General features: G+C 46.0%; 2 protein-coding genes across 5 annotated transcripts; both read left to right on the top strand.

Annotated features, from left to right (window-relative positions):
- The first annotated feature begins 4,105 nt into the window (after positions 1–4,105).
- On the top strand, positions 4,106–15,601 carry LOC118081285 (zinc finger protein RFP). 2 transcript variants are annotated; one of them, XM_035107720.3, is made up of 8 exons: positions 4,106–4,858; positions 6,568–6,663; positions 7,546–7,776; positions 9,015–9,037; positions 10,101–10,216; positions 11,413–11,445; positions 12,558–12,587; positions 14,425–15,601. In XM_035107720.3, the coding sequence occupies exons 1-8, from the start codon at positions 4,433–4,435 to the stop codon at positions 14,940–14,942; spliced, it is 1,473 nt and encodes a 490-aa protein (XP_034963611.3). In that variant the 5' UTR covers positions 4,106–4,432; the 3' UTR covers positions 14,943–15,601. The 2 variants fall into 2 exon arrangements, with proteins under 2 accessions (XP_034963611.3, XP_088520218.1); XM_088664092.1 differs by lacking the exon at positions 6,568–6,663 and having other exon boundaries at positions 4,196–4,858.
- Positions 15,602–16,789: 1,188 nt separating this feature from the next.
- LOC148687144 (E3 ubiquitin-protein ligase TRIM39-like) lies at positions 16,790–25,590 on the top strand. Of its 3 annotated transcripts, none has more exons than XM_088664169.1 (5): positions 16,790–18,417; positions 20,506–20,528; positions 21,074–21,225; positions 23,258–23,287; positions 24,851–25,590. In XM_088664169.1, exons 1-5 carry the CDS (start codon positions 17,956–17,958, stop codon positions 25,366–25,368), a joined length of 1,185 nt encoding a protein of 394 aa, XP_088520295.1. In that variant the 5' UTR covers positions 16,790–17,955; the 3' UTR covers positions 25,369–25,590. The 3 variants fall into 3 exon arrangements, with proteins under 3 accessions (XP_088520295.1, XP_088520294.1, XP_088520296.1); XM_088664168.1 differs by having other exon boundaries at positions 21,071–21,225; XM_088664170.1 differs by lacking the exon at positions 23,258–23,287 and having other exon boundaries at positions 21,071–21,225.
- Positions 25,591–26,116: the final 526 nt, after the last annotated feature.

The following is a 26,116-nucleotide window of genomic DNA, read 5'->3' as shown; positions in this document are numbered from 1 at the left end:
CACTGCACCCAATTGCGCCCACCAGAAGGCAGTACTGCCCGACAGCAGGCCACACTGCACCCACATATTGCGACTGCCAACAGGCCTTGGCAAAACCCGCAGATCGCACCCACCAACAGGCCGCGCCGCACCCCAGGGATCACGCCCGCCAACAGGCCGCACCACACCCGATTGCCACACCGCACCCGATCGCGCCCACCAGAAGGCTGTACCGCCCGACAGCAGGCCACACTGCACCCACAGATTGCAACCACCAACAGGCCTCGGAGAAACCCGCAGATTGCGCCCACCAACAGGCCGCGCCGCACCCCAGGGAATGCGTGAGCCAGCAGGCCGCGCTGTCCACCAGCAGCCCACGCCAGACCACAGAGATCGCGCCGACACCAGGCCGCCCTGACAACAGACCACTCCACAACCATGCCACTCCATGGAGGACTGTCCAGGTAAGATGCGATATATTGAACACAACCTGCATATCTTTACACATGAAATATTCCCCACAATACCCCACACACCCCCACATACATACCTCCGACCTCGAGATACCTCACAAACATCATTGTACCCTCATTCGACAGCACCACCCACTTAAACTTCCTACCATGTCACTTTACACAATACCCCCCACATCCCCCCACACCATCCACCTTTCCACACACCACCACCTCCATATTGCCCTCAATCCACAATATCATTCACCCTCAAGACCTTCCACCCATTCCACGTTCACCACTAACCCCCAACATCACCTCACATATAAATCCCACCTCGCTACACCTCGCCGCCTCCAACCCCCCTTCCAATTACAACACCACCCACCCTACAAAACATCTAACCATCATAACTTCCCCAATCCCCATTACCCTCTATGCGTGACACATCCCTACGTACATTACACAAATATATGTTCTAAGAGTTTTATTATGTTTCCCAACCTCATTTTCTTCTTCCCTTCATTTAGACCTTCTTTATAAATAAAAACAATCTCCTATAGAAGGTCTAAATAATGCCTCCCAAAAGAAACATTGGTTGTCATACTCGCAGAGCGCAAATAAGACGACAAAGACATGCCAATCTAACTCAGGAACAACGTTCATCAAGACATGAGCAAGAAAGACAAATAATGGCTCAAAGACGTGCTGAAGAAACAGCAGATCAACGTACAGCCAGACATCAAGATGCACGATTACGAGCATGACAAACGCGTTTTCAAGCTACACAACTACTACGTTCTCAACACAATGAACGGCAAAGACTAAGAATGTCTCAAACACATGAACAACAACAAGAACATCAATGTCAACCTCAAATCCCCCCTCTACAATCACACGATGTACAATTTCCATTTCCTTTCTTTTGCATTTTATTCAATTACCAACAGCAACGCGTGGCAGGGTACAGCTAGTGATATATAAATATATATACAGTACACTGAACTTTAAAAAATTGATGATTGGCTCCTGCAGGCCAGTCAGGTTGCTGATTCACTTCCACCTGGAGCTGGATTGGGTGGCTCCTGCAGACCAATCAGACTGCTTCATTCTGGATCCTATTGGTCTAGGTTTCAGCTCAATACATAACAATCGTCCTCTGGCCTGGCTGTGTCAGGGATGCCTCCTCCTTACCAAAAGGCTCCTCCTTCTCCTTGGAGCTCGCTGGGCCCTGAAACAGCCAAATGTCCCCTAATCAGGTTCTGCTGACCCAGAAAACACCATTTAAAGATGGATGCCCAAGATCCCACACATGCTCCCACTCCCAATTTTGTAATGCCAAGCCATGTAAAATCACAGTCCCCAGTCCCATCCCTAAGCAGCTGCTGAGAGACAGTGTAGTGTAGTGGTTAGAGTGTGGGACCAGGACCTGGGAGTCCAGGGTTCAAATCCCCTCTCAGGCATGAAGCTCATTGGTGACCTTGAGCCAGTCAGGGGCTCTCTGCCTAGCCCACCTCACAGGGTGGTTGTTCTGGGGGTTATAAGAGGAAGGGGAGAACCTTGACCTCCTTGGTTTAAAGGTGGGATATAAAGCACTCCATTGTGGGCCCAATTTTATGGAATTCCCTTCCAGGTTCAGACAGGCCCTTCTCCCTGTTGACCTTACTGAATACATCATCACCACCATAATCATTATCCTAGCAGGCTTATTTTATATTTTCCACTCTTTTTCATTGTATGGAATACTTTGTGCACTGCTTAGAGACAATGGCAATCAAGCTGTATAGAAATGGTTGAGAAAAAATAAACAGGGCTGGGAAGTTGCTCATTAATGCAGCAAATGCGCTCTGCACGTGCTCAGGTGTGCTCTGATCCTTAGCTCGTCATTACATTCGCCCTGCTCAAGGGAACACCCCAGGCCTGCCACTAAGCAAGATGTCCACTTACCTCAGTCAGCCCAGCTTCGGCCATTTCCATTCTCACAGAAAGGAAGCAATTAACAGGGGTGACTTGGGAGCGTCGTTCCGTTGGCTGTGAGGGACAGAAGAGAGGAAGATGACTGGCTCAGGGACAGGGCAAACGCATTGCATGAAGATCCCAGTCTCCATCCCTGGGACCTCCAGTTACAAAGCAGTCAGGTAGCAGACGGTGGCAAGTCCTTGGCTGCAAGACCCCCTGAGAGATGCCACCAGTCAAGTTCTGGAGTGCTTCAAGCAGGAGCAAATACACGTTTTGGGTGGCATTCAATTAATCGTATGCCAACTCAAGGTTTAGGACTAGCACAGTGAAACTTTGTCCCCTTCCTCCCCTTCCTGCACACCCAGATCTGCTAGGGAAGGTCAGGGGGGAACCCCAGAACAGATTTGGAGAGAGGAGAGGGGGGGGGGAAGAATGTTCCGCCACACAAGGAAGGCTCTTCAGAGTCTCAGGAAAACAGGATGTCCATCCCATTCAATGCCCAGAGGGAGGTGTTCTCGATGTCTGATCTGCACTTAGGACGTTCCCTCACCCTGGAGAATCCGCCAAAATCTTGAACCTGCTTACGGGTTCCTCTGGAAGACCTCCTCCTAGTGCCTCCCTTTCCTGCAGGATTTTTACACAATAAACATTTAAAAATACAGTAAAGCCTTACCCAGAAAAATCATGTCCCCATTGCATTACAGTGGCATGTCCATGTAGCTTTATCTCTGGGAATTGGCTGGTGAAGCCTCACTTGTCTCAAGGGGGCCTGGTGGCTGTCCCGAGACGGCATCTGAAACACACGGAGGAAGCCCTAATCCAAAGTCCCTTAACACATCCTAGTTCCCCTAGCGGAATGACTTGTGCCAAAGATGGCACAGAAAGTTGACATGCTTGTGGGGGGGAAAACGACCGCCAGCGCTGAGCACCCTGCTAGCAAGATTCCCACAGGCTGCCAGTCAGCCCCCAAGACCAGGTTACTTGAGAGAGGGGCTTATGCCTTGTACACCACTAGATCCCTGCAGTATGTCGAGTGCCTCTCCTGCACATCCCCAAGATCTCAGAAGCCCTTTTGCACAGTGACTATGAGCAGGGCCTTGTGAGTGGTTGCCCCTCTTATCTGGAATATCGTTCCTGTTGAGGTGTGAAAGGCACTCAATCTCTGCATTTTCTGGAGACATTTTTGCTCCAACAGGCTGGATAAATGGCTTTTTACTGCAAGGGTACACTTGTTATGGTTTTAAATAAATGTACAAATAATGAGTTTTCTTCACGGAATCAAGTCCTGTCCATTTAGGGCAGCAGCAGAAGTTCTCCAATTCAGAAAGGCCAAGGAAGCCTATGAGGGAAAATGTGTTACAGTATGTGTTATGTATTGAAATTCTCATCCTGGCCACCCAGGGAATTGTGTATATAGTTTTCACTCAGCTCCAGGTCAGTTAATTTTGGCGGGAAACTCTGGGCTGCCTATATAAAGCAGGCTGGCTGAGCTGTTCAGTTCAGTTCCAGCTCACTTATAAAGGACTACTTGGTGACATTGTTGTGTCATCTGAGATGTCCATTCACTACTTAATAGCATGAATACCACAACTTACTAGCTACGTGTGTATTTGTGTGTAATCAAAAGCACGGGAAGCAATCCATTCCGTTATGTATAGAGACCGATAGGGGCTGTTCAGCCACTTAGCAGGGTCCGCCTCCTGGCGCGACCCAACGAATCAGAGAAGAGCTTGGGAGGCTACACTCCAATCAGCGGCAGCCTAACTAACAGGCAGTTGCTTATTATGACAGTTTTGGACGTTTTCCTCAGGGGTTTATTCGGCAGAAACACACGCTCAATATCGGCTGTCTCCCGTTAAGATGAGTATTTAGAACATTCGCTGGTACTTGAGGAGACATTCAGCAAATGCAAAGACCTGGGGTCATATTTCTTTTTAAAAAGATCACGTGGTCACTGAGTTTCTGAGTCATTTCCGGGAAAGGAAACTCCCAGTGGCTGAAAACTGGGAAGGCGGAACTTGGCTCTTTGGGGTGAGGGAGCCATGGCTGCTGCAGGGGGTCACATCCAGCGTCTCCGTGATGAAGCCACTTGCTCCATCTGCCGGGATTTCTTCAAGGATCCAGTGACCAGCCCAGAGTGTGGGCACAACTTCTGCCGATCCTGCTTGATCGAGTCCTGGGGGGAATCGGAGGCAGAGGCTTCCTGCCCTCACTGCAGACAAAGCGTCCAGAGAAGGAGCCTCATCCCCAACCGGCAGTTGGCAAACTTCGTGGAAATAGCCAAGAATCTCAGTGTTCAAGGAGGGAAAGAAGAAGAAAGAAAAGGAGGTGTCTGCGAGGAGCACAAGGAACCCCTGAAGCTCTTTTGCAAAGTCCACGAAGACCCCATCTGCATGGTGTGTGACAGATCAAAGGAACATGAAAATCACAAGGTGATTCCTCTGGAGGAGGCTTTCGAGGAATACAAGGTAGGAGATCCCTGGATCTTTAGGGGGGAGAAATAGCTGTGGATTCTTTCTGGGAGGTTTTCTTTTTAATTCTCAGGTCCAAAGTAGGCATGGCATTAATTGGTGGTTCTTTATTACGTTAGAAATCTTTCTCTCTGCCAGGGGGACAAGGGGATCTTGAAAGACTCATAGCAGCTTCAAAGACTTAAACTTGGACCCTGGCAGGGAGAGAAAGGGTTAACCTCATCCACATCCCCCAGCAAGGTTGCTTTGTACATATTTAGACCTGTACAAATGTAAATTGCACATACACAACTAAATACATGTGTCCTTGGCTACCAGGATTCCTCCTCAATGCCCTGCAAAGCAGAGAGCAGGAAGGGATCAGTTTGGGGGGGGGGTGGATACGGAGGGACGGACTATTAGCCAGGAATTGACCAGAAGGTGCAGGATTCCACCCCCCAAGTATCTGTTGGAAGCAGATTTGGGAGTGGGGGGTGGAAGCACCTACTGGTGGGGAGCACGCTTATTCTGGGGGTGCTGTGGGGCCTGTGCAATGAGGTTTTGGGGGGGGGGAGCTGAGGATCTCCTTCTACCCCAAATGGCAAAGGACTCTGTGATTCACAGTAGCATCTGCAAGGACAAGGGGAAGATGACTTTTTCATGGCAATTCAATTATATATATATATATGTAATGCCTTTTAATCCCTTTTTAAAAAATCACTTCTTCTACTACCGTACCGTGGTGCAAAAGTGCTCCTGTGCCATGCAATGCTAATAATGCCATGAAATAGTAATAAAATAAAAAAAATTCCTTCAGTAGCACCTTAAAGACCAACTAAGTTTTTATTTTGGTATCAGCTTTCGTGTGCATGCACACTTCTTCAGATACACTTAAACAGAAGTTTCAGTGTATCTGAAGAAGTGTGCATGCACACGAAAGCTCATACCAAAATAAAAACTTAGTTGGTCTTTAAGGTGCTGCTGAAGGAATTTTTAAATTTTGTTTCGACTCAGACCAACACGGCTACCTACCTGTAACGAAATAGTAATAATAGTGAACAGAAGCTTGCCCATTGGACTAGCGGGATGACCAGACAGCAATCTTCTGATTGAAGGAGCTGCTTGGGTGGATTCTGGTGGCACAAGCACACGTGGGCTCTGGCTACTGCAGAGAAAATAACTGACAAATAGCAGAAAACCTGAGTTGCCATTTGGCCCAATTAAACGGCAAAGCAGTGATGTTAAGAGGAAGGGTGGAGAAGCCCTAGGCTTGCAGAAGAGGGGTTTGGAATGGGTGAAGTTTTGAGAAGCTCTGGTCTATCCCTGCATCTCTCACCCCTTGGGCTGACCTCACTATCTCTTTGATGCTGGACTGATACATCCCAGGTTGTATCCTGCCTCACCCCTTCCTCCTCCTCTTTCCATGTCTCCCTGGGACCTCAAGATGAGAAGTCAGGCTGGGACTCCCAAGGAGGGGGGAGAGAAGAGGAGGCTGAGAGAGCACTCTGCAAGGGAGGGGGTTTGAGAAAGGGTGAGGGGCTGCCAGCTCTGCAAGCAAGGGGAGTTTGTTGGAGCCGTGGACCCAAAAAGGTTGAAAACATCTGGACTTTTATTTACTCCAGTAAAGTACTTTGCTATATAGCAAGGCCACTGGACCCAGAAAGACAGTATGATTTTCATCTCTTTGTGTGTCTCAATCAAAGCTGAGTTTTTCCTTTTCTCTTTAGGGAGAGATCTGTCGTCGCCTGGAGATTCTGAGGAAAGAGAGAGAGGAAATTCTGGCCTTTCAAGCAGATCTGGACAAGGAAAGCAAAGACCTCCTTGTAAGGGTCTCTATTGTTACTAGACAGGGAACAAGCACCTGAGACCTCCAGGTATAGGGCAGTATATAATTTCAATAAATAATAATAATACGAAGAAGAAGAAGAATTGAGTCAGGACTGAGAAGTGATGGGGAAATCTGCCCATTTCAGCTTCTCCCCATTTCTCCTTTTTCCATATCAGTCTGTTTATTAATTTATTATTCTGAAAATGAATCAGGTGTTAGGGTAGCTACCTCCTTGTAGAAATATCTGGATCTGTACTGTACCCTCATAAAATCATTTTTGTTAATATTACCTTGCTGGGTCAAGCTTGAAAATATCAGATGTGTGAATTTCAAAGCTGTATTTTTGTCTCCATATTTTTTCAGCAATGGCAAATTAGGTAAGTTCCTCTTTGAATGCAGCTAAATTGAGTTTCTTTCCCATTGTCGTATTTTATGTGAATAGCAGTCAATGCCTGATGAATAGCAATGGCCTGAGGACTTGTGAGCTGAATCCAAATCCTGATCTACCAGAAATATTACTAAAGAATTTTGAACCTTTAAAGAAAATAGGGGAGCTATGAGGATGAACCCTGCACTTTGTCCTCCTCCTCTTCCTCTGTTTCTGTTGCCTTCCTACACCTAAATGGCCCCAGTCTAAACTGAGGGGTGTGTTATGTCCATGCCCGAAAACATGCAGGGAACATCTATGGCTAGGGGGAAAAAGCTCCTTGCTTCAGGCAGTAGCAATCTGAAAAATAGAAGTCAACAGAAATAGCATTGGAAAGGGCCTCCCCTCAAAATAAATGTTTACTTCTTTAGCCACTGGGGGTTTCATGTCTATGTAGAATTTTAATAATTCTGACCATCTTCCACACTCAGACCTCCTTTTTTCTTGCAGAAATTAACAGAAACAGAGAGGCTGAAGACTGTGGAGAACTTCAAACAACTGCACCAATTCTTGGAAGAACAAGAAAAACGTCTGCTGAATCATATGGAAGAGGTGGAGAAGGAGATTGCAGGGAGAAGGGATGAGCAGCTGGCCAGACTCTCCAGGAAACTCTCCTCTCTTGAGAAGATCATCCAGGAGATGGAGGATATGCGTCAACAGCCAGCGAGTGAACTCCTGCAGGTAAGACGGTGGCAGGAGCAGCCCAAGGCTCCAAGAAGCGGCTGCCTCCCGTCCTTTCTGTGCCCCTTTCATGTATGCAAGGAGTGCAGGGGCTCAGTTGATGGAGCCTCTAGTCAGGTTTGTAATGGACAGGAAGACCCAAGAGACCTAGGATGCTTAACTCACCTGAATGGAGACTAGAGATTCTTCTGTCTCCTTGAGGAGGTGATTTTCTGCTCTTTGCTGATGATTTGTCTCTGAATGCCTTCCCACTGGGCAATGCTGCCTTCCTGCCCTGTGAGGGGCTTCACTGAGGAAGCATTCAGGCCTCCTTCCGACATGAGCCAGTCTCTTGACCAAGCTTCTCTTCCCGTTCCCTTCACAACTTCTGGGTTGATCCGATTCTCCATGGATACAGATCGGCCCAAAATGGTGGTCAGTCACAGTGACAAAAGAGCAAGACAGAGAGACTCATCCAGACTGCTGCTTCTCTCACCCCTTCCCTCCAGGACAACCTGCTATTTACTGCTGATTGAGAGCAAACCTCAGCCAGGTTTTCTCCAGATTGACGTTTGCTTTGATGTTGCACTAAGGAGCAGGTTTTTCCTGAGGGAAAGTGGCAGGGCAAAGGCAAACCACTTGGACCCTTGTTTTCTGGGCACAGGAAAAGCAGAAGTGTGGATGAGCCCAAAGAAACACTGAGCTGTTTTATTACCCCTTTGGAGGCATTTTATGCTGCAGGTGCTTTTTTATTTCCAGTTGGAAAGTAGCATTTGAAATTTGGGTACTTCTGTGGAAGACAATTTACTTCTGTGGAAGACAATTTGGGACAGTGCCCTAGTAGGATTATCCTGTAGGCTTACTTACATCTCAATTGCAAACTTCAAATGGGGGTAAAGTTAATAAATTATAATCTAAGACAAGAGATGGGGTGGAATCTTCTCTTGAACCCACAAACGTGAAATTCCCTAAAATGCTGGTGGATTTTCATAAGGATTTAAATAATAATAATTGCAAACAGATGTGGAAAAGTGGAGAACTTGATATCAGAAAAATTAATTCTCTCAGACTGGAAAAATAAAAGCTGTGAGAAACCAAAACTGGCTGATTCCGTCATCCATACCCAAAACCTTGGCATGTGCTAGGCAGACTGGCACCCGAGCGCCAGGCTGTTCCTCCACTCCAGGGTCTCGGGGGGGGGGGGTCTTCCTAGTGTGGCCTGTGGTGTGCATTTAATTCCTTTCTCTTTTTCCCTCTAGGATGTGAGAAGCACCTTTCAGAGGTAAGTGGATCTGGCTCATTTCCATTAGCATCACTCCATGAGGCCAGAATGCAAGAACCTCAAACATGGCCCTCAAACAGGGGCTGCGGGGGGGGGGGGAGACTGTGGGACTCACTCCCTGCAGCATCTCACAGGTAAAACAGGACCCCCTCTTTGGAACTTGTAGCCCCACAATCCTCCCCAATGAATTGGCGCTATTTCCTTTGTGAGGTTTGGGTTCACTTTTGTAATTATACACAGTTATACAGATTATAATTTGTTTTGTATTGGCCTGAATGTCCTTTTGATTAATCATTTGATTTGGTTGTGCACCTTTGGAAGATCTGTCTCATCTTTTAGAAACATCTTATTTTAGAGCAGAGGCTATCTAATGTATCAAAGCAAGAGATCCCCAAGCTCCAGAAACAAATATTTTGAGTTTATTCAAGTGTCACTAAGAGAAGGCTGTTTTACTGGCACACAGAACAAGGCAAAGTTACTTTCTTTGGAGCAATTATTGCCTGAGTTGTTTCCTTTTCAACTGACCAGTTCAGTCACTCTTACAGCAAGCACTCTGCCGGCCACCCCACCTTATCTCAAGCAAACACCTGCCCCATAGAGCCCCTTAGGAGGAGGTGATTTCTTACAAAGGAATTGGCTGTATTCCTGACCATATTCCGGCTGCAGTATTTAAATGGAAGGTGTCACTCAGGTTCAGAGTAGAGGTTTTGAGGAACATTTCACGTTTTCCAACAATAGTGAATCTCTTTATCTTCCTCAAACTTTCTCTGGGGACATCTAGAAAAAGAAAATGTGTGCTGTGCTGTCCTCACCCTCAGACAATTCCTGCCCTTTGATACCATATGATTCTGCTACTTCTTTAATAGACATCAGTGGGGAGACTCAGAGGCCTGGGGTTGCTGTTTTGGCCCTTGGGGGTCTGGCTGAGGAGTCTGTAGTGAGGGAGAATCTCCCCACTCAGTGCCTGCCTTCCCATAGCTGGCTTCCCCCTCTCAATTTCTTTCTTTTCCTGTGTCAGGAATAGTGGATTTGAATGGGCTGGCATTGTTTTTCTTTTCACCAGGTATGAGAAAAGAGAGAGTCCAGAGAAGCCAGTGGCTTTCCCTCCAGAACTGAGGAACCAGTTGGAATCCTGTGATCTAAATCACCTTGTGGAGGATGCAATGAAACAGTTGAAAGGTAATGAAAACTGGCTGTCAGGATTTCACACTGGGAATTCTGTTACTTCTTCAGAACTGAACATGCCAGGCTCTTATTGCATAGACTTGAGTAACCCCAGGATAGCTTCCTTATTGGTGCTCCAGCCTTCATTTCCTGTCCCCCAGAATGGCCCATGTATATTGTGACGCTGGAGCTTGTAAAGAAAGCCTGAACCAGAGTGTAGAGCAAAGTTGGGATTTTTTCCTCCCCTGTGCATCTGTTTACAATTCTATGGAACCTCCTTTTCCTTTTAGTTCCCTGTCTACACAATCTGGGGTTGTCCTTTTGGAGGTTCTCCTGCTCTGAATGGAGTCAATGGGCAATAAGAAGCCCCCAGTTCCCCCTCTGCCTCCTGCTCAGGCTTGTTTCTCAGCAGTGGAGCCAAGGCCTGAGCCGTCTCCTCCTCAGACGTCCCCCTGCAGCTGCCATATCTAGTGCTTCAGCCTTCAAGATCTCCTGAGAGTTCCACCATTGAGGATGGAAGCAAGAGCACAGAATATGTTAAGGCTGCCTGCATCTCTCCTCTTTAACCATTTACAGGATTCCCATAGCTCTGCCTCCCAGTCTAAAATGTAGAGCCCAATTTCTGTGACAAAGTTCAGAGACCATCAGAATTCATGCTGAATATTTTTATTGTGCTATTTGTAAGCCTGCTTTATGATTGCTGAGTTTTAAAGCTTTAGTTATTTTCATTGATTTTTCCTATGATTTTATTGTTTTTAATCAGTTTTTCTACAGTCGTTTCTTGGTTCTTGTATTTAATCTGTTCCATGAGTCTTTTTGGCTCCAAAATGGTTCAAGAACCAAGGCGTGGCTTACGATTGACTGAAGAAGCTTCCTGCAGCCAATTGGAAGTTGCGGAAGCCGTGCTGGATGTTCGGCTTCCAAAGAAGAATCACTTCTGTTTTTCTATCGTTCAGGAGCCGAAACGTTCAAGTTCAAAGGTGGTCGGCTTCTGAGGTTCCACTGTACTATTTAATACTTGTACAGTCAAACCTCAGAAGTCGAACGTAATGTTCAACTTACAAAACGGTTGATTTCTGAGGTGCGGCTCTTGCAGCATTTACTTTTGGGTTTTTGACGTTCGGGAGCCAAAACGTGTTACTTTTGTATGGAGGTTTATTTCAGGTGGAAGAGTGTTGCCCTTACACTTTATATCTTTTTTGCTTCCTCAGATGCTCTGTTATGCAGAAAACAGATTCAGAAAGGTAAATTTCCAGGGGAGCAACAATTTCACAGGAGGGATGGGGGCTGATATTTCATGGGTGTTGAACTGTCTCTTCTGCAGAGTTTAGGACCACCATCAATGGCATAACTGTGGGTAACAGTCCTCTAGTGGTGTTTGGGTTCTTTGTATGTCCCATGAATGAACTGGGAGGGAGTTTGAAGGCTTGGGTTGGGGGCAGAGCTTGTCCCTACGAAGAACCTGCACACCAGTCTGAGTTCCATTCCTGCCCTTAGAGTATTATCCTGCTTTCCCCCTCTGTTTTATAGATTTTGCTTTCTTACAAAAGCCCTTAAGAAGAATCCTGCTGGGTCAGTCCAATGTCCCTCTTGTCGAGTTCTCATATAGGGAATCTCCCTTGCATTTTGTTTTCCCTCCACACAATCTGGAGAGGTTCTTTTGAGGCTTCTCGAGATATGCTTGGATTTCCCCCTCGTGAAGTGTGTTTTAAAGGGACCTGCAAGCACCCAGTCCCTCCTCCACCTCCTGCCCAGGCTGGTCTCCCAGCAGCAGAGCCAAGGCCTGAGCCGCCTCTTCCTCAGAGTTTCAAGCTCACCAGCCATTTCTGATGCTTCAGCCATCCCAATCTCCTGAGAGTTCCCACAGTTCTCATGAGATCAACCCCATTCCAGCTCTGCCAATTCTTCCCTGCAATTTGGTTTGTCAGCATGCTTGGAAATTCCAGTTTGAACAGCGTTTCCCCACCAGTTTATTTGGGGCAGGTGTTAACCTCCCTCCAGCCCTCCAGTACAGATCACCAATTCATTTCTGAATTTTGAATGATTGTATTCCGCCATTTTCTAGTATGGTTTACCATTTCTGATTTCCCCATGGATTCATGGAATGGTAGAGTTTGAATGGATCGCAAGGATCATCTAGTCCAACCCCTGCAATGCAGGAATTACAGCTAAACACATTAGTTGTTTTAATTCCTTAGGCCTACAGTTGTCATCTTTGCAGTTATTTGTTATATGATTTAACCTTATGCTTGAAATAAGGGAACAACAGATGCTATGTTATGGTGATGTTTTGTAAAAAGATTTTACTTGAGCTATTGTAGTGTAGCCCATTAAGCCTCTCTTTTTGCTTCTTCAGATGCCCAGTCATTCGGAAATCTACAGAGAGGTAAATTTCACATGGATACTCCAATTCACAGGAGGGGAGCTTAATACTTAATACTAGTGTTTCATGGGGGGTCAAGAGTCTCTTCTGTACAGTTGAGAACCATCCACAGCTGCACTATAGGCCTGCAGTTTGTATGACAAAGGCAGATAGGGTGGCCTTGGAGGTGCAGAAGGGAGGGGGGAGACTTCCCAGAAGGATCAGATGGAGGAGGGAAGAGTTTTATTCCTGCCTAGAGAAAGTTGGGTCACTTTTCCATGTGACCTTTTCCAGGCCTAGTTCCCATATGCCTTCTTTTTCCTTGCCACTTCCTCCATTTTCACGATTAAATTTTTTAAAAAATTTGACATAATGTCCCAAGGTTTTTTGTTTTTTGTTTACATGATCCCTTGAAATTTTTTCTATTGTATTAGACTAAGATCTAAGGCACCTTGCTTAGCTAGTCTGCAGCAGAGAATCACAACAGAGCCCCATCTTAAGCTAACAAAATCCCTTCTCTTGTGGCGGAACTAAAAGGATGCTGGCTCAGCTACAAGATCTTGGCAAAGGAGTCTGGGAAGGCAAGAGTTAACCCTGCCCTTAAGGAGGGTCCATATGCACACTTATGTTCGCAAAGATGTAAACATGAGCCCAAAAACTTTAATGTGGCAAGCAAGGGAGCTATATGTATTATTATTATTATTATCATTCTGTTGTTGAAAGTTAAGAGCATTGCTACTAGCAATATATCACACCTTCTGTAGCCTACATATAGTAGGGGTATTTAAAATGAGAGTTGTCATAGTGATCCACGGTTAAAAGTATAAGTTGGCAAATGTGTCCTCTTTCTTGCTCTTCAAAACATGGCAGCCCTACACTTTCCTATCATGACTGTCTAAGACCCTAACTGGAAACCTTTTGAGTTATTCCCCCCTTCCCCCAGGGAACTAGTCTTACGGTATATATTCAGTCCAAACGAGAAGCATGGAATAAGCCGTCCTTTGTAAAATTGCCCTGCCACCTGCCTCCTCCTCCCTGGTGGCAAGCCCTAAACTTCCAAGATGGTAGGAAGGCAAGGAGAGACCAAGTGGGTGAGAGAGATGGAGAGCAGGAATAAACAGGCTCCCCACTTAACGTGATTTTCACTTGTGGGCACGAGGGCCCAGAACGTGACCCCTGTGAAAGTGAGGGGACGCCTATATGTGGTTTTGTGTTGTATTTTTATGCTGTGAACCACCCTGAGACCTATAGATGAAGAGCAGTATTCAAATATAATTATATTGTTATTATTATTATTATTATTATTATTATTATTATTATTATTATTTATTTGAACAGGGTCCTCCTCTCCCAACCCAATGTCAGAGGGGGCCACCTTCTCTCCTCTCCTGCCTCCTCCAATTCTCCTTCACTAACAAAAGAAACAAGTAAAAGCTTTACTGGGTGGTTTTTCCTTTTAAAAAATGCCTGGATTTATTCTGATGAAAGTCTGAGAGGAGGAGTCTCAGTGTTGCATGTGATGGAAAGAAATCCCATTGATCTGAAAGGGAATATGAAGAAGAAGAAGAGTTTGGATTTGATATCCCGCTTTCAAAGCGGCTAACATTCTCCTTTCCCTTCCTCCCCCACAAAAACACTCTGTGAGGTGAGGGGGGCTGAGAGACTTCAAAGAAGTGTGACTAGCCCAAGGTCACCCAGCAGCTGCATGTGGAGGAGCGGAGACACAAACCCAGTTTCCTACCGCTCTTAACCACTACACCACACTGGGTTTTTTTGGTGTGCTTTTTGTATAAGGATGTGTGTCTCTCTCTCTTGGCTGATTCTGCCTAATCTTCTCTCTCCCTCATCTTCTCCCCAACAGCAAATGTCACTCTGGATCCAGACACAGCCCATCCCAGGCTCATTCTGTCCAAGGATCGGAAAAGCGTAAGATGCAGAGACAGACTTCTACCCATGCCCGACAATCCTAAGAGATTCAGATGCTATTTTTGTGTGTTGGGACGTGAGGGATTCACAGCAGGCAGGCATTTCTGGGAAGTCAGTGTGGGAAGTGGGGAAAGATGGGCTTTGGGGGTTGCCAGGAAATCTGTGAATAGAAAGGGCCGCTTCTCCTTAAAGCCTGAGGAGGGGGTATGGGCTGTGCGGAAGTGGGGAGATGAGTACATAGCCTGTACCTCCCCTCTTTACTCTCCTCTGTTCCTGAGGGAGGAGCCCAGGAGGATCCGGGTGACTCTGGACTATGAAGGGGGACGTGTGTCTCTTTCTAACGCTGACTCAGGAGCTGAACTCTACACGTTCTCTGGAGCCTCGTTCTCTGGAGAGATGCTCCTCCCTTACTTTTATCTGTGGGGAAATGAAACACACCTCAGAATTGCCTGAGGAGACTAAATCTGCCTCTCAGGCCCAGTTGGGAGTTTCTCTTCAGACCAGAGTGACTGACATAAAAAACATTGACCTGCCAAGAGAACCTTGGGCAGTTTTTCAAGGGGACCTTTGAGAGGATTTTAGCGAGGCAGTGAGAGGCACAAAGAATATAGGATTTCTGACAGGCATAGTGGCATCAATAAGGCACTATAGCCATTATAAAGCAGATTAATAAATCCCCAGGTCCTTTTCCCTTGCCACAGTGGAAAACAGGGTCATCCTCCATTAACTTGTCCTAAGGCCAGCCAAATTTGTGGCCACAACTACCTTTAATGGCAGCAGATCCCACTGTTTTAACAATGCAGCGTGTGACGAATTCGTTTCTCATTTCACTCCTGAATCTTTAAAGGTATTTTTTAGTCTGGTGGTGGGAGGGGGAGCAGTCAGGATGTTACATTCTGTCACTGAGGATATCACTGTGTAAGATTCTGTACAAAAGGAGGAGTCTCTCTCTGTACTTCCTCTTTTGCCTCTGTTCTTTGCTTTGTTGTGCCTCATGTGCTTGTACGTGCCTGTGTGCTGTTGGAGGAGTTAAGTTTCGATTTTGCCCGGAGGGATGAAAGCATGTCGGCTAAATCCCCAGCGTCTTGTAAATAAAGCTCATAGATAATAAATCATAGTCCTGATTTATTGCTCTGCTTGACCCACTGTTCTTCTCGCCGCTGCACTAGGCCGCTAAGGAGACTAAAAGGCAAGGTTGCTCCGGGAAGTGTGCTGGGCAGCCATCACTGCGTTACTGAGGTCTCACCACCTCGTAACTCAAAGTCGACCACCCAGCAACATAAACTACAACAGTTTATGAACAATTCACCAGTTCATAGAATCATAGAATAGAATAATAGAGTTGGAAGAGACTACAAGGGCCATCCAGTCCAACCCTCTGCCAAGCAGGAAACACCATCAAAGCATTCCTGACAAATGGCTGTCAAGCTTCTGCTTAAAGACCTCCAAAGAAGGAGACTCCACCACACTCCTGGCAGCAAATTCCACTGTCAAACAGCTCTTACTGTCAGGAAGTTCTTCCTAATGTTTAGGTGGAATCTTCTTTCTTGTAGTTTGAATCCATTGCTCCATGTCCGCTTCTCTGGAGCAACAGAAAATAACCTTTCTCCCTCCTCTATATGACATCCTTTTATATGTTTGAACATGGCTATCATATCACCCCTTAACCTTCTCTTCTCCAGGCTAAACATACCCAGCTCCCTAAGCCGTTCCTCATAAGGCATTGTTTCCAGGCCTTTGAACATTTTGGTTGCCCTCCTCTGGTCACGTTCCCGCTTGTCAGTATCCTTCTTGAACTGTGGTGCCCAGAACTGGACACAGTACTCCAGGTGAGGTCTGACCAGAGCAGAATACAGTGGTACTATAACTTCCCATGATCTAGATGCTATACTCCTATGGATGCAACCCAGAATTGCATTGGCTTTTTAAGCTGCTGCATCACACTGTTGACTAATGTCAAGTCTGTGGTCTACCAAGATCCTTTTCACATGTACTGCTCTCAAACCACGTGTCACCCATCCTGTATTTGTGCCTTTCAATTTTTTTTGCCCAAGTGTAGTACTTTACATTTTTCCCTGTTGAAATTCATCTTGTTTGCTTTGGCCCAGTTGTCTAATCTGTTAAGGTCATTTTGAAGTGTGATCCTGTCCTCTGGGGTATTAGCCACCCCTCCCAATTTGTTGTCATCTCTAAACTTGCTCAGGATGCCCTCAAGCCCATCATCCAAGTTGTTTATAATTTTGGTTTGTAGTTTTCAATGGGTGTAGACTTATAGACTTAAATTGTTGCATTTTTATCTCCTTATATAAGAATTAAAAAATAAAATAAACAGATTGTTTTCATAAACAGTATCCCAGCAGAGTGCATTTAAATTGTTTAGTACACACAGATGTATGTCCGTGGATACGTGCATTCACCCAAAGGACACATTTTTATTGTTTAGCTGTACCCAGCCACGCGTTGCTGTGGCTAATCCCTGTGACTCCCCCCACCCTGTCCCGACCCATGTATCCATCCCGACCCCGTCCTCCGCCACCCCCCACCCAGGGGATCTCCGATCTCCACTCGGCTCAGTGTGGGTACAGTGGCGGGGTCTCCAGGGCCACCTGATTCCCAGGACGGCCTGGCTCCCAGTCGGAGGCAGGTTCTCTGGGGCGGGCTGAATCCTGGTCGGAGGCGGGTTCTCTAGGGCGGGCTGAGTGCCGGGGCGGCCTGGCTCCCGGCGCGGTTACGGCAGCAGTGCAGTCCGGCCTCGGTCGGCCTGCCCCTCGGTTTGAGGAGGATTCGGCGTGGTGGCGGTTAGAGGATGGTGTGTCGGGTGACGTAACTATCCATCCCCGCCCTCGGTAGAGGAGTTCCCAGGCAGAATTTTCCAGGTAACTTGAGAAAGGGGCTTTGAGTGTCTTTCCTGCACATCCCCAATATCCCAGAAGCCCTTTTGCACAGTGACTCTGAGCAGGGCCTTGTGAGTGGCTGCCCCTCTTCTCTGGACTATCGTTCCTGTCGAGATGTGAAAGGCACCCAATCTCTGCACTTTCTGGAGACATTTTTGCTCCAACAGGCTGGATTAATGGCTCTTTACTACAAGGGTCCACTTGTTATGGTTTTAAATACAATAAATGTGCAATTAAGGAGTTTTCTTCACTGAATCAAATCCTGTCCTTTTAAGGCAGCAGCAGAAGTTCTTCAATTCAGAAAGGCCAAGGAAGCCTATGAATGAAAATGTGTTACAGTTTGAATACCACAACTTACTAGGTACGTGTGTGTTTGTTTGTAATCAAAAGCATGGAAAGCAACCGAGAAGCATTCACTGCTACTTGAGAAAACATTCAGGAAATGTAAAGACTTGGGGACATTTTTTAAAAAAAAATCTCATGGTCACTGAGTCATTTCAAGGAAAGGAAACTCCGAGTGGCTGAAAACTGAGCAAGCGAAACTTAACTCGGGTCTTCAGTGGGAAGGAGCCATGGCTGCTTCTGGGGGTCACATCCAGCATCTCTGTGATGAAGCCACTTGCTCCATCTGCCTGGATTACTTCAAGGATCCAGTGACCATCCCAGAGTGTGGGCACAGCTTCTGCCTGTCCTGCCTGATCCTGTTCTGGGAGGAATCGGAGGCAGAGGCTTCCTGCCCTCAGTGCAGAGATATAGTCCAGAGAAGGGATCTCGTCTCCAATCAGCAACTGGCTAATATGGTAGAAATAGCCCAGAATCTCAGTCTTCAAGAGGGGAGGGAAGAAGGAGGGGGGAAAGAGAGAATGTACGAAGAGGGAAAGGAAGGAGGAGGAGGAGTCTGTGAGGATCACCAGGAGACCCTGAAACTATTTTGCAAGGAGGATGAAGCCCCCATCTATGTGGTTTGTGACAGATCAAAGGAGCACAAACATCACGAGGTGATTCCTCTGGAGGAGGCTTTCAAGGAATACAAGGTAGGAGATCCTGCATCTTGGGGGGGAGGGAATAGCTGTGGATTCTTCCTGGGAGGTTTTCTTTTTAATGCTCAGGTCCAAAGTAGGCATGGCATTAATTGGATGTGTTTATTACATTAGAAGCAGCCAAGGGGAAGCCTGAGGACTCCTGGGATGGCTGGGAGGAGGGAGTTGAAGTCAAGGGGATCTTGAAATACTAGCAGCAGCTTCAAAGATTTGAACTGGGACCTTGGTAGGGAGAGACAGGGTTAACCTCGTCCACATCTCCCAGCAAGGTTGCTTTGTACATACTGTATTTAAAACAGTACAAATGTAAATTGCACATACACAACTAAGTACATGTCTCCTTTGGCTACCAGGATGCCTCCTTAATGCCCTGCAAAGCAGAGCAGCAAGGGGGGGGGGCGGACTGTTAAGCAGGAATTGACCAGAAGGTGCAGGATTCCCCCCCCAAAAGTAGAATTGTCCTAGGCATAGCAGTCAGCTCCTAGAGGCCTAGGTGCCTTTGCCGCCCCCCCCCCCCAATTAAATATTTGAGGAAGCTTCTTTTGCAAAGGGGGAAAGCTCCATTTTTGAGGATCAGCTAAAAGTTGTTGAGCTTACCTTGCAAAGGGAAAAAGTCCTGTTTTTATGGGGTACAACTCACATGTCGCTGAGGAAACAAGCAGCCTCCTTCTTCAGACAACAATTGAGGCCTGGGCAAGGGGCCTGGGCGGGGCCGGGACTCCCTTATCTCCCTCTTGCAATCAGCTGCTGAGCATCTCCTTTCAACACTCTTTCCCTCTTGTTAGCCTTTAGCTCTTTCTTTAAAAAACGAAAGCAGGACCTGCCTTTCACTACTGGGCAATTTGGCTCCAGGGACCACACATTTGCTCCATAAGATGCACATACATTTCCTCTTACTTTTTAGAAGAAAAAATGTGTCTTATGGAGCGAACAATATGGTAACTCACCTGAATGAAGACGAGAGATTCTTTTGTGTTATTGATTGAGCGGGAGCTGATTTTCTGCTCTTTGCTGATGATTTGTCTCCGAATGCCTTCCCCCTGGGCAATGCTGCCTTCCTACCCTTTGCTGGGCTTCACCAAGGATGCATCCAGGCCTCCTTCCAACATGAGCCAGTCTCATAGCTGCCAAGTTATCCCTTTTTTAAAGGGATTTTCCATTATGCTGAATAGGCTTCCTCGCGAGAAAAGGGAAAACTTGGCAGCTATGGCCAGTCTCTTGACCAAGCTTCTCTTCCCGTTCCCTCCACAACTTCTGGATTGATCCGATTCCCCATGGATACAGATTGGCCCAAAATGGTGCTCAGTCACAGTCACAAAAGAGCAAGACAGAGGGACTCATCCAGACTGCTGCTTCTCCCACCTCTTTTCTCCAGGAAAGCCCGCTGTTTACTGCTGAATGAGAGCAAACCTCAGCCAGGTTTTCTCCAGATTGACGTTTGCTTTGATGTTGCACTAAGGAGCAGGTTTTTCCTGATGGAAAGTGGCAGGGCAAAGGCAAAACCACTTGGACCCGTGTTTTCTGGGCACAGGAAAAGCAGAAGTGTGGATGAGCCCAAAGAAACACTGAGCTGTTTTATTACCCCTTTGGAGGCATTTTATGCTACAGGTGCTTTTTTCTTTCCAGTTGGAAAGTAGAATTTAAAATTTGGGGACTTCTGAGGAAGACAATTTGGGACAGTGCCCTGGTAGGATTATCCTGTAGGCTATCTTACGTCTCAGTTGCAAACTTCAAATGGGGGTAAAGTTAATAAATTATAATCTAAAACAAGAGATGGGGTGGAATCTTCTCTTGAACCCACAAATGTGAAATTTCCTAAAATGCTGGTGGGTTTTCATAAGGATTTTTTTAAAAAAAAATAATGGCAAACAGATGTGGAAATGTGGAGAACTTGATATTGAAAAATTAATAATCTCAGACTGGAAAAATAAAAGCTGTGAGAAACCAAAACTGGTTGATTCCGCCATCCCTACCCCCAATGGCATGTGCCAGACAGACTGGCATCCGAGGGCCAAGGTCTGAGGGGGTCTTCCTAGTGTGGCCTGTGGTGTGCAGTGAATTCCTTTCTCTTTTTCCCTCTAGGATGTGAGAAGCACCTTGCAGAGGTAAGTGGATCTGGCTCATTTCCATTAGCATCCCTCTGCTGGCCACCCCATCTTATCTCAAGCAAACACCTGCCCCATAGAGCCCCTTGGGAGGGGGTGATTTCTCACAAAGGAATTGGCTGTATTCCTGACCATATTCCGGCTGCAGTATTTAAATTTAAGGTGTCACTCAGGTTCAGAGTAGATGTTTTAAGGAACATTTCATGTTTTCCAAGAAAAGTGAATCTCTTTATCTTCCTCACACCTTCTCTGGGGACATCTAGAAAAAGAAAATGTGTGTCGTGCTGTCCTCACCCTCAGACAATTCCTGCCCTTTGATACCATATGATTCTGCTACTTCTTTAATAGACATCATTGGGGAGACTCAGAGGCCTGGGGTTGCTGTTTTGGCCCTTGGGGGCCTGGCTGAGGAGTCCGTAGTGAGGGAGAATCTCCCCCCTCAGTGCCTGCCTTCCCATTGCTGGCTTCCTCCTCTCAATTTCTTTCTTTTCCTGTGCCAGGAATTGTGGATTTGAATGGGCTGACATTGTTTTTCTTTTCAGCAGGTATGAGAAAAGAGAGAGTCCAGAGAAGCCAGTGGCTTTCCCTCCAGAACTGAGGAACCAGTTGGAATCCTGTGATCTAAATCACCTTGTGGAGCTTTGGGAATCCTGTGATCTAAATCACCTTGGGGAGGATACAATGAAAAAATGGAAAGGTAATGAAGAATGGGATTTTTTCCTCCCCTGTGCATCTGTTTACAGTTCTACAGAACCTCCTTTTCCTTTCGGTTTCCTGTCTACAAAATCTGGGATTGTCCTTTGGGAGGTTGTCCTGCTCTGAATGAAGTCAAAGGCCAACAAGAAGCCCCCAGTTCCCCCTCTGCCTCCTGCTCAGGCTTGTTTCTTAGCAATGGAGCCAAGGCCTGAGCCGTCTCCTCCTCAGACATCCCCCTGTTGTTTAGTGGTTTAGTCGTGTCCGACTCTTTGTGACCCCATGGACCAGAGCACGCCAGGCACTCCTGTCTTCCACTGCCTCCCGCAGTTTGGTCAAACTCATGTCCGTAGCTTCGAGACATCCCCCTGCAGCTGCCATATCTAGGGCTTCAGGTGTCATAATCTCATGAGAGTTCCCCCATTGAGGATGGAAGCAAGAGCATATGAGTCCCAAAGGACACAATTCTGCTTGTAGGTTTGTGAGGAAGGGCGTCCCTTTGCATGACAGCTCTGCCAAGACCGGACTGTTACGTTTCACAAGTTTTGCTTTAATAATTTCCCCCACCACTTTACTTGGGTAAGATGTTAAGGCTGCCTCCATCTCCCCTCTTTTTACAGGATTCCTATACCTCTGCCTCCCTTCCAGTCCAAGAACGCAGAGCCCAATTTCTGTGACAAAGTTCAGAGACCATCAGGATTCATGCTGAATATTTTTATTGTGCTATTTGTACGCTTGCTTTATGATTGCTGAGTTTTAAATGTTTAGTTATTTTCATTGATTCTTCCTATGATTTTATTGTTTTTAATCATTTTTCTACAGTCTTATCTCGGTTCGTTTATTTAATCTGTTCCATGAGTTTGTTTTTTTTGCAATTCAAAAATCTTTATTATTTCTTTTCAGAAACAAAATACAAATTGTAGAAAACAAAATAGATACATTTTTCCTTACATCAATTTACAATATATTATCACGCGACGAAAACAGATCATTACTGAATTTAAATACACCATCTTTTCAAAACTCAAAATACATACATTAAATTAAACATTATATTTACAGAAGAGACCAAATCAAATAATATTAACAAATTATACATTTTAATAATCCTTATCTTTCTCATTTTAGCAATAACAATATTCATCCTGCAACTTCCTAGCAACCCCAAAAAGTATATTCCAATCATTCCTATGAGCATATGCAACTCAATGACTATGCCTTAACGATTTCCTCTATGCTCTTGCTTGTTTTTATCTTTGTCGGAGTTTAATTTTGTTTAAGACCTTACACAAAATTACTCAAGTGCTGGTATAATTAGCCGATTCCCTCCACACAATCTGGAGACGTTCTTTTGAGGCTTCTCGAGATTTGCTTGGATTTCCCCCTCGTGAAGTGTGTTTTAAAGGGCACCCGCAAGCACCCAGTCCCTCCTCCACCTCCTGCCCAGGCTGGTCTCCCAAGGCCTGAGCCGCCTCTTCCTCCGAGTTTCAAGCTCACCAGCCATTTCTCATGCTTCAGCCATCCCAATCTCCTCAGAGTTCCCACAGTTCTCATGAGATCAGCCCCATTCCAGCTCTGCCAATTCTTCCTCTGCAATTTGGTTTGTCAGCATGCTTGGAAATTTCAGTTTGAACAGCTTTTTCCCACCAGTTTATTTGGGGCAAATGTTAACCTTCCTCCAGCCCTCCAGACAGTTCAACATTTCATTTGTGAATTTTGAAAGATTGTATTCTGCCATTTTCTAGTATGGTTTACCATTTCTGATTTCCCCATGGATTCATGGAATGGTAGAATTTGAATGGATTGCAAGGATCATCTAGTCCAACCCCTGCAATGCAGGAATCACAGCTAAACACATTAGTTGTTTTAATTCCTTAGGCCTACAGTTGTCGTCTTTCCAATTATTTGTTCTATGATTTAATCTTTCGCTTGAAATAAGGAAACAACAGATGCTATGTTATGGTGATGTTTTGTAAAAAGATTTTCATTGAGCTAATGCAGTGTAGACCATTAATCCTCTCTTTTTGCTTCCTCAGATGTTCAGTCATTCGGAAATCTCCAGAGAGGTAAATTTTACATGGATACTCCAATTCACAGGAGGGGGGGGGACTAGTGTTTCATGGGGGGGTCAAGAGTTTCTTATGTACGGTTGAGAACCATCCACAGCTTGTAGCAGTAGTAGTAGTAGTAGTAGTAGTAGTCTCTAGCCCTGCTGTTTGTACCACAAAGGCAGAGAGGGTGGACTTGAAAGTGCAGAAGGGGTGGAGAGAAATTACCCAGAAGGATTAGACGGAGGAGGGAAGAGTTTTATTCCTGCCTAGAGAGAGTTGGGTCGCTTTTCCATGTGACCTTTTCCAGGCCTGGTTGCCATATGCCTTCTTTTTCCCTGCCACATCCCCTATTTTCACAATTTCACAGCTAGTCTGCAGCAGAGAATCACAACAGAGGCACATCTTAAGCTAGCAGAATCCCTTCTCTTGTGGCTGAACTAAAAGGACGCTGGCTCAGCTACAAGATCTTGGAGGAGTCTACCGGTAGGATCGCAAGAGTTAACATCCCCCTGCTCTTAAGGAGAGTTCATGTGCAGATGTTAAACATTTTAATAAATTGTTCTGTGCACACTTACGTTCACAAAGATGTGAACATGAACCCGATAAACTTTCATGTGGCAAGCAAGGGAGCAACATTTATTATTATTATTATTATTATTATTATTATTATTTTGTTGAAGGTTAATAACATTGCTACTAGCAATATATCACACCTTCTATAGCCTACAATAATAAGGGTATTTAAAACGAGAGTTGTCATAGTGATCCATGGTTAAAAGTAGAAGTTGGCAAATGTGTCCTCTTTCTTGCTCTTCAAAACATGGCAGCCCTACACTTGCCTACTGTATCATGACTGTCTCAGACCCAAACTGGTAACCTTTTGAGTTATTCCCCCCTTCCCCCAGGGAACTAGTCTTATGGTATATATTAAATCCAAAAGAGAAGCATGGAATAAGCCGTCCGTTGTAAAATTGCCCTGCCACCTGCTGCATCTTCCCTGGCGGCAAGGCCTAAACTTCCAAGATGGTAGGAAGGCAAGGAGAGACCAAGTGGGTGAGAGAGATGGAGAGCAGGAATAAACAGGCTCCCCTCTTAACACGATTTCACTTATGGGCACAAGGGCCCAGAACGTGACCCCCGCGAAAGTGAGGGGACGCCTATATGTGGTTTTGTGTTGTCTTTTTATGCTGTGAACCACCCTGAGGCGTAAAGATGAAGGGCAGTATGCAAATGTAATTATGTTGTTGTTGTTTTGAATAGGGTCCTCCTCTCCCACCCCAATGTCAGAGGGGGGCACCTTCTCTCCTCTCCTGCCTTCTCCAATTCTCTCTTTCTCCTTCACTAACACAGAAGAGATGAGTAAAAGGTTTCCTGGGTGGTTTTTCCCTCTTATAAAATACATTGATTTATTCTGATCAAAGTCTGCAAGGAGGAGTCTCAGTATTGCATGCGATGCAAAGAAATCCCATTGATCTCAAAGGAAATCTGGGTTTTTTGGGTGTGATTTTTGTATCAGGACGTCGGTCTCTCTTGGCTTATTCTGCCTAATTTTCTCTTTCCCTCTTTTCTCCCCAACAGCAAATGTCACTCTGGATCCAGACACAGCCCATCCCAGGCTCATCGTGTTTGAGGATCGGAAAAGTGTCAGATTGGAAGTGGAAGCGCAAGACCTGCCTGACAATCCTAAGAGATTCAACTACCGGCCTTGTGTGTTGGGACGTGGGGGATTCACAGCAGGCAGACATTTCTGGGAAGTCAATGTGGAGAGTGGGGACTTGTGGGATGTGGGGGTCGCCAGGAAGTCTATGGAGAGAAAGGGCTGCTTCTCCTTAAACCCTGAGGGGGGGATCTGGGCTCTGGGGAAGTTTGGAGGCATCTACTTGGCCTTCACCTCCCCTCCTTACTCTCCTCTGTCCTTGAGTTGGGAGCCCAGGAGGATCCGGGTGACTCTGGACTATGAAGGGGGATGTGTGTCTTTTTATGACGCTGACTCAGAAGCCGAACTCTACACGTTCTCAGGAGCCTCATTCTTAGGAGAGACCCTCCTCCCTTTCTTTCGTCTGTGGGGAAATAAAACGCACCTCAGTATCTCCTGAGGAGACTAAATCTGCCTCTCAGGCCCAGTTGGGAGTTTCTGCCCAGACCAGAGAGACTGATATAAAAAACATTTACCCGCCAAGAGAACCTTGGGCAGTTTTTCAAGGAGACCTTTGAGAGGATTCATTTTCCTTCCTTTTCCCATAATTCCCTCTGCAGCTTACTTTTTCTTAAAGAGACTGTCACACCTTTAACAGTCCCAATAAATAATCTTTTCCTCACCTTCAATCTTGTTTTTATTTTCAGTTGTGAGTTGTAGCCCCACATTGGGCAAAGGTTACCTGCACTGCAGGGGGTGGGACTAGATGACCCTCAGGGCCCTTCACAACTTTGCGATTCCACGAAACCTTCCTCTCCCCACAAGACCTTATGCAGCTGTAAAAATGCATGCATTGTTGGAGTAAAGGTAAAGGGGCCCCTGACCATTAATAGAGGACAAAAAAAAATGAACCCCTTCCCCCACGTTAGGCAGGATAGCTCAGACAGGAAGAAAATAAAATAGAAATTGAACAGCACATCAGCTTCAAATGCCCTCTGCATATACAGCCTCCCCATCTCCACACTTTGTCTGAAATAAACCTCATTGCATTGAGTGGGGTTTCTGCCCAGATAAGTGTGTTTAGGGTTGATATTCCCCCAAGGAGCATCTTTTCAGCACCAGCTGCATCTGATTTCTCTCCTAGGATACTAAGAGTTAGAACAGCAAATGCCTATGGAATTGACCCCTCTCAAAGATCTGTCAGGACT

The sequence above is a fragment of the Zootoca vivipara genome, chromosome 2 (genome assembly GCF_965207765.1).
Source record: "Zootoca vivipara chromosome 2, rZooViv2.hap1.1, whole genome shotgun sequence".
NCBI lineage: Eukaryota > Metazoa > Chordata > Lepidosauria > Squamata > Lacertidae > Zootoca > Zootoca vivipara.
The sequence above is the reverse complement of the archived record's forward strand: the minus strand, read 5'-3'. Positions and strand labels throughout refer to the sequence as shown.